Raw genomic sequence first — 8,900 nt, forward strand, 5'->3', positions numbered from 1 at the left:
AATGAACATCGATATCCAAAATTGACATTCTTTGTCAAGACTGTTCTGTGCATAGCAGCTACCTCGGTTCCATGTGAACAATTATTTAGCTATTGTTAACGAGATGCGCTCATCACTTGAACCAAAATACTGTTAACATGCTTGTGTGTTTACGTAACTGGCTACCCAACAACATTTGAGTGAGACAACGCCTATGCTATTTCTTGTTTTCAACTGCAGATATTTTTGAGTTTTAATCAAAATTAACTATTAATTAATCGTTAATTTCTCAAAAGTTAATTATTAAAATTAAATTAATCATTACCAGCCCTATTACATATATATATATATATATATATATATATATATATATAGGTTATGAGAGGTAATGGTTTCAATAAGACCCAAAGGTGTCAGGTAATGCTGAGTAAGTGCTATGGACAGACTATAGTTCAGTTCCAGGTTCGGTGATTATGCAAATGAGGAGTCAAATGTAGGTCATATATTAGCATGCATATATATAAGAAATTAACAGAATGAGATAAAAACCCGGGTCTATGTGTATCACATAAGGCTAGAGATAGGAGCGATGACCACCCTCGCAAATACTAATTGGACATAGATTGTGTGTCGTTAGCCAGCTGGAGGAGATGTCTTCCTGGGGCAAAAAACAACAGTAACATTGTCCTCTATAAGACTGCCACATTTAGCTGGCAATTCGAGCGAGATCATTGCCAGTGCCCCTGGACTGGCTCTTGTGCGGGTGGCACATAAAATACACCATTTTTTAGCATGGCCGTTGCCAGTACCGCCTGACTGGCCTTCGTGCCGATGACACGTAAAAGCACCCACTACACTCTTGGAGTGGTTGGCATTAGGAAGGGCATCCAGCTGTAGAAACTCTGCCAAATCAGATTGGAGCCTGGTGTAGCCACCTGGTTCACCAGTCCTCAATCAAATCGTGCAACCCATGCTAGCATGGAAAGCGGACGTTAAACGATGATGATGATGATATAGATAGAAATTGAAAGAGGCCTCTCTCTCTCTCTTTCTCTCTCACACACACACACACACACAGTATGTATACAGTCATGTGTATCTATTTACATTTGCACTTCTCTGAAGGTCACTGCCCTACAAGTGGTGATGCTGTTAGCATTTTCCCCATAAAAAAAATCATACATTGGCTTTGTACCTTTTGAAGACATGAAATAATAGATCCCTTTCATGAAAAACAGGTAAAGGTTAGCAACAGCAACGGCATCCGGCTGTAAAACAATGTCTCAGTAATACATTCGCCTAACCCTCTGGCTCTCAACCTGGGGTCCATATGGTCTTTGGGAGACTATATAATATTTTGTGGTTAATATATAAATTGCTTCTATTATACACAAAATAGTTTAACAATTTTTTTATACAATTCCTAATGGTATTTAATTATAAAAAATATAGTAGGATTTTTGAAAACATCAAATGGCTGTGAGGGTCCACACAAGTAAATAGAAATCAATGGGGTCTATAGTGGGGAAATGGTTGAGAATCACTGGGATAATCTATGCTGTGGGGTAGGGATAGACATAAAAATTAATGAATGAACACACACCATCTTCCTCACCATTACCACCACTGCCATCTTCATCTTAATTATCGTCATACAAGTGTTCAATAATTTTTTTATAATAATAAGTAAATTTCCTTGTCTTATTCTTCTTTCGTTTCAAGGCCTTGCTTAACAGCAAATTAAAGCAAGTGGAACGCCAGCGGGAAGAAACTAAACTCAAGTCAAGCAGTGGTCTCTTGAAACTGCCTTTCACGTACAAACTGTCGGACAGTGCCCAGAAAGAGGAAGAGGTTCACAAGTAAGAGAAGAAAAAAAAAACTAGTTTTGTTTTCATGAACATTGATTGTCTGTATGTATTATGTAACTGTAGGAAGAGTGGTTGTCTTGGTGATCGTGAAGGTAGCGATAGTTGTAGTTGTACAGTCACAGGACATGATGAGATTAAATGTTTAAAGGGAAACAACTCTATCTCGGTAAAAATAAAAGTCATACGAACACATAACTTAATGTATACATTGCGCACTCTACTACGTTTTCTACTGTCCATTTTTATTGTAATACAGGCATCCCCACGTTATACATTTTTATTGTATTACAGGCATCCCCGCGTACAGGATTTCGCACTTAGGGAAATTGTGAAGTATGACCATTAATATCAGGATAGTGTCTGTAATGTCTCTCTCACGAAAACTCGTATTTCCATAGTTCTATATTGTCAACAATTTAAAAGAAGTTATCTCAATGGCTACTTACGTTTTAGTTAAGATCAAAACTTAGTTAACAATGTGAAAAGCTATCATCACGTTATACACATACAGGAACAAAAAAAAAACTTGTATATGCGAGGGGGTGCAGAAAAGTTCCTGGTTTTGAGTAAAAATAATACAGGAGGATCAGTTACTTATGATTTTATTCAGCATATTCCCCTCTCAGATTCACACACTTATTGCAAGGACCCTTTAGTTTTCCTAAGCCCTGTAAAAGAACTTGGAAGGTTGAGCCTCCAGCCGGGCCTTTCACAACACCCTCAAAGCCAGGAACTTCTCAGTGCCTCCTTATATAATGTACATAATGTGAGTATCTATACATGTATATATGAATGTGTCAACATCATCATCGTCGTCGTTTAACGTCCACTTTCTATGCTAGCATGGGTTGGACAGTTTGATTGAGGACTGGTGAGCCAGAAGGCTGCACCAGGCTCAATCTGATTTGGCAGAGTTTCTACAGTTGGATGCCCTTCCTAATGCCAACCACTCTGTGAGTGTAGTGGGTGCTTTTACATGCCACCAGCATGAGGGCCAGTCAGGTGGTTCTGGCAACGACCATGCTTTCAATACTTCATCATCTGTCTTCTTGGATCTCCCTCTTCCACAAGTTCTGTCCACTTTAAGTGATTGGCACTCCTGTATGCACACACACATACATACAAATACATATACACAACAGGCTTCTTTAAGTTTGTGTCTACCAAATTCATTGACAAAGCTCCTTTGGCTGGACCAAAACTGTAATAGAAAACATTTCCCCAAGGGACCATGCAGTTGAACTGAACCTCAAAACACAGTTGAGAAGTGAACTTCTTAACCACACATCCATACTTGCCCCTAGTATTTTATAGTATTTCAAAATAAAACAAGAAGTGGATGTAGCATCACATCTTTGTGTATGTTTTAAATGGCTAATATAATTATCATAAAACTTATATGTAGTGGTAATTTGCTGTGCTTGAGAAGACATGTCAAGCTAAGTGAAATCATAGTTGTGATCAGTGCTGGAGACACATAAACAGCACCTGTGTGGGTGACACATTGAAGGCATCCATGCCGGTGATATGTTTAGGGCACCTATGTTGGTGACACATTAAAGGCAGCCATGCTGGTTACATGTAAGAGGCACCCCTGCCAATGACACATTAAAGGCACCTGTACCGATGACATGCAAAAAGTGCCCATGCTGGTGACACACAAGGGGCACCTGTGCTAGTGACGTGCAAAAGGCACCTGTGCCAGTGACACACAAAAGGCACCCATGCCAGTGACACATGAAAAGCACTCGTGTTGGGGACACGTGAAAGGCCCCTGTGCTGGGGACATGTGAATGGTACCCATGCTGGTGAAACATAAAAGACACCCTGTGGAGTGGTTTGCTCTAGGAAGGGCATCTGGTCATAGAAACTAAGCCAAAACAGACTGAAAGTCTGGGGCAGCTCTTTGGCTTACCAGTTTTTGTCAAACCATCTCACCCATACCAGAATGGAAAATGACAGTTACTAAACAATGACGATAATTGATATAATAAATGGAATTTCATTTTATTATTTCTAATTTCAGGAAGTTTCAATGTTACCCAGAGGCCAGACAGGAAAGTTCTGCTCTGAATGTTGAAATGGGTGAGGTCAAAGCTCTACCAGAAATCGTAGGTCAGTTTTTTTGTTGTATTTTTTTTTTAATATTTTTTTTTACTTTTTGTAAACCATTTAACCCTTTTGCTGCAATTATCAGTTATGTCCTCCCCAAATTTCATTGCCTTCAACTGCAGAAAACTGTTTTATATACCAATCTATCTTTCTTTGTAGAATGCTATATTTGAAACTATTGTCTGTTGAGAAACATCATTTTTAAAAATTTAGTTTGTCTCAGACCTTTGACTGCAGCCATGCTGGGGTGCCACCTTGAAATTGACCCTAGGACTTATTTTTGTTGAGTCTAGTACTTATTCTGTCAGTCTTTTTTACTATGTCCCCAAAACATGTACCAAGAGTGATAAAAATCAAACATCCAGTCAACATCATGGTACTTGGAGTGATCACTAATGATGGCGACGTTATGCCTCCATTCATCTTCCCACATGGCCTCAGACTCAACACAAAGGCTTACATCAAGTGCCTGGAGGAGGTAGTGCTGCCCTGGATCAAGAGGGTGGCTGCTGGAAGACCCTATATGAGGCAACAAGACTCTGTACCATGCCACACAAGCAGAAGAAACCAGTCATAGCTGTCAGATAATTTCTGTAACCACGTCACCCCTAACATCTGGCCACCTAACTCCCCAGACTACAACCCCCTTGATTATTATGTGAGGGGCACAGTTGAGCTAGAGACCAACAAAGCTCCTTGTAACATCAAAGATGAACTGAAGGCAAGGATTATGGCAGCATTCATCAATTTAAACAAGGAGACCATCCAGGAGAGCTGCAAGAGGTTCCATTACGATCTGGAGGCCATATGGTTGAAGCCAATGGCAATTTTATTGAATAAATTTACTTTTTAGTATTTCAAGATATTTTTTATGTAATTTTGATAAATAAATCTGTTAAAATCAGATGAGTTAAAATGAGTGTTATTTTCATTTTTGTGTAATTTAGACAAGCCGTCCAACCCATGTCAGCATAGAACTTGGACGTTAAATGATGATGATGATGATGATGATGATGATGTGTGTGTGTGTGTGTGTGTGTGTGTGTATGTGCATGTATGCATATGTGTGTGTGTGTGTTTGTTTCTCTTTGTCTTGACATCACGTGATTGTTGTAGATGAAAGCCATTCATTTCTGGATTTCTGTGATAACATGTTTGGTGATGGGAAAATACTTCCCCTGAGTGGAAACTGGTAAGAGTTGGTGACAGGAAGGGCATCCAGCTATAGAAAATCTGCTTCAATAAACCCTGTTTGGCCCATGCCATCATGGAAAAGGAGGACGATGATGCAGATGCTATGTAATGTTCAGGGTCTATTTGTATAAGCAATGCTTATTAAATGTATGCATGTATATTTACTACTCATCCAAAAAAAATAATAATAAATAAGTAAAACCTGCTGTAATAGTTCTTCAGCTAAATTATAAATAATAGTTCATTAGCTAAATTAAATAAATATAATTTTTTAACCATCTTTTATTATAGTTGACAAACATTCATCTGACGTTACCAAGAGAATCAAAGAGAGACGACTAAAACTGTAAGTAATTTTTTTCTTTTTTTCTAAGCAGTTCTCATTGAAGACGAAAAGGAAGGTCTATAGGAGTTGTGTGAGAGCTACAATGCTGTGTGGGAGTGAGATATGGTGTTTGAGGGAGAAAGAGAGGGGCAATTTTGAGAAGGACTGAGAGAGCAATGGTGAGAGAAATGTGTGGGGTGAGGCTGTTTGATAAGAGGAGGACTAAGGACTTGATGGGGATTCTGGGGTTGGAGGAATCAGTGAAATGGCTGGGAAGGGCAAATGGAGTGTGGTGGTATGGGCATGTGTTGAGGAGGGTTGAGGAGCATGTTCTGGAGAGGGTGCTAGAGTTTGAGGTAAATAGACAGCGAAAGCGAGGTAGACCGAGGAAAATGTGGAGGGGACAGGTGGAGGAGGAGATTGGGAGGGTTGGCTTGAGAAGGGAGAATGCCCAAAACTAGGAAAGATGGCAAGACACTGTGAGGGTGGTTGCTATGGCATCAAGGTAGATCCAGCCACCCCCATTAACAGGGACAAAACCCAGATTTAAAATGGTGGATGATGATGGTGAACTTATGAATTTAACCCTTTTACTGCAGAAATCAGATATATCCACTCAAAATTTCATTACCCTTAACTGCGAAAAACAGTTTTATATACCAAACCATCTTTTGTTGAGGAATGTCATGTTTAAATCTATTTTCTGTTGCGATATGTCAAGTTTATTGAGGCAACATGACTTGCAGAAAATACCAATTCTATTTTTTTTTAGATATTTAACATCATGGCTGGAATAACCATGAAATTTAATTTTGCAGTGAAAGGGTTAAAAAGAAGGGAAAAGGATGTTGTTATTGTTATTTAGCCCAAGGTCGTTTCTGAACCTGCAGACCTAGTGAAGGCACATGGCCTACTAGTTAGGGTGTTGCACTCACAATTGTAAGATTGTGGTTTCAATTCCCAGCCCAGGTGGTGCGTTGAGTTCTTGAGCAAGCACTTCATATCGTGTTACTCCTGTCCATTCAGCTATTGTAAACAAATTCCAGCAATGGCTGGGAAGGTAACTCCGCAACAAACCATTATTCCATTCAAGGAGGAATGTTGTAATCTCAACCACTTATATTCCATAGGAACCAGGTTAAGTTCCTGCTTTATGAATCCTAGGGCCCATGATTGACCTAAATAAGATGTATAATCAAAGATATTCCAGCCTTGACCATCTTGTCTTTTTCTCAGACAAACTGTATTTAAAACATTGTCTAATGCAATCCTTATTTTAAAAAAATAATGAGGGTATGATTTTGAAGGACATTTGACAGTTACTTTTAGCAAATCAAGTCACTACATAGAAGATGTGATGGTGTTGTTTTGCTAACAGGTCTATGATGAAATGTAGAAGGTCTATGATCATATGTAGATGTTCATTTTCAAAGCTGGTAGGGGTATGATTTAGCTGTTATTTTGGGCATGTCAGGCAATTATGTTGGGGCTTCCCCATGGATATGATATTGTTGTTTAGTCTCCAGGTCAGTCTTTACAGAGCAGATTTATGGGGCTCAGCTCAGCTTGGCTTGGCTCAGCTCAACTTGGCTCAGCTTGGCTTGGATCAGCTCGGCTTGACTCTGCTCAGCTTGGATCAGCTCAGCTTGGATCAGATCAGCTTGGATCAATCAGCTCATTGGCTCAGCTGCCCTTCCCAACAAGGAATATTGGGCAGAGTAAATGGCTGGATGGAAATATTCATGTAATGTAGAAATTTGGACAGTAAGGCAGTTCTTGGAATAAAGGAATGCTCATGAGATTTTGGAGGTAGGCTGAGATGAGATCAGGCTTTTCCCAATTGGAAGTAAGATGCAAATAACTGGTTAGAAAAGTCTCTTAACCCAATGCATCTATTATAAAGGGTCTGCCAATATAGATCATTACTAATGGTTTCTGGTTCCTACTGTTTTACTTTATTATAAAAATCAGTTCAGTGCCTTGTATAATGATATCCATTCTTTTCTAGACATGAGACATCTCTGGAAGATATGTACCAGGATCTTGGGGTCATCAATTCAGTAAGTTTCCTGTATTTAATAATCTCTGTAATGCTTCCTTGATTTTGGATCATTTTTTTCTCTTCTTGGATATTTCTTATAATTGAATATGATGCAACATTCCAGTTAGTTGTCCATTCCTAAGTTTGAACCTTCATTGTTCCTAACAAGGTTCTTCCGTTCTAACCATTTTCTTGTTTCTATTGATAATTCTTCCTGCTTGATGTATCATGTGTTTATTTAGATAATTCTTTCTTGCAACCAAACAATCAGATGTTATACACTGCTGGTCACAGTATGCTTCCTCTTGTTGTTGAAGCTTTCAAATGATGCCACCCCCACTGGTTAGGCAGGTAGACCAACATTCCCCTGAATGGAAAGCTAGTCCACCACAGGGTTACCCATTTATAGCTGAATTGACTGGAGCAACATGAAATGAAGTGCTTTGCTCAAAATAACACACTGCTGGTCTGAGAACCAAAACCACAGTCTTGCAAAATTGAGTAAATATAAATTGAATACTCTATACTTTGTGTGGTGGCCATGGCAAAAATTTGAAAGTTCTGAGAACTGATACTTTCTTCTTTGAAGAAGATTTTATCATCTTCTTCAAATTCTTCAAGTAACACTTGAAGAGGAACGTAAAGAGTGGTGAGTGTAGATCAACGAAAACTACTGAAGAGAGCCCTTTCCTTTGGCAGTAAAGGTGATCTAGGATCTTTGAGTTTGCTGATTGGTTCCAGATTGCTCCTTGTTAGTCATCTGTTCTATCCCAAAGTTAACTTTGGCATTCATCCCTCCAAGATTGATAAAATAAACTAACACTCAAGCATCGGGATCATTGTAGTTGACTTACCCACTCCCATAAAATTGCTGGCCTTCTACTAAATATTTGAAGCCTTACATTTTTTAAATTTTTTAATAGAACATTGAAGTTATGCTTGAAAATTGCTGCAAAGATTTCTCTGAGAAGGTGGCGAACATCGACAAAGTTACAGAAAGCCTGCTTGAAATCGAAGAATCTGATAAGGTATCATTTTAATTTTCTTGGCACCTCTTACAGTTCAAGAAGGATAGATGACAGTGCTGTTACTGTGAGCTGCAACGATGTTGGGGTGCACTAACATTTTGGTTAATGTAGTGTCCTTTATAGGAATCAAACATGGGACATCAGAGTGAAAGCTAATAGGAATCCTAACACTAGAACTCTATAGAATTGTTATCTTTTCCTCATGTGTCTGCAATGGTGTGAAGATTTGATTCAGACTAACTCTCTATTGGCTATATTTTATAGTTTCATAATGTTAAATTGATTACAGATGAATTACCACTTATGTATGTGTGTGTATATATATATATATATATATATATATATATATATAT

General features: G+C 38.7%; 1 protein-coding gene across 1 annotated transcript in view; it reads left to right on the forward strand.

Moving 5' to 3' along the window:
- The window catches only part of LOC106875255 (coiled-coil domain-containing protein 180), a 141,675-nt gene that overhangs the window by 3,001 nt on the left and 129,774 nt on the right, over window positions 1–8,900 (forward strand). The window contains exons 2-6 of the mRNA XM_052975307.1: window positions 1,702–1,838; window positions 3,874–3,962; window positions 5,445–5,499; window positions 7,487–7,538; window positions 8,443–8,547. Of these exons, the coding sequence (XP_052831267.1) occupies window positions 1,702–1,838; window positions 3,874–3,962; window positions 5,445–5,499; window positions 7,487–7,538; window positions 8,443–8,547 (438 nt within the window). The remainder of the gene's footprint in view (window positions 1–1,701; window positions 1,839–3,873; window positions 3,963–5,444; window positions 5,500–7,486; window positions 7,539–8,442; window positions 8,548–8,900) is intronic.

This window comes from Octopus bimaculoides, chromosome 21 (assembly GCF_001194135.2).
Source record: "Octopus bimaculoides isolate UCB-OBI-ISO-001 chromosome 21, ASM119413v2, whole genome shotgun sequence".
NCBI lineage: Eukaryota > Metazoa > Mollusca > Cephalopoda > Octopoda > Octopodidae > Octopus > Octopus bimaculoides.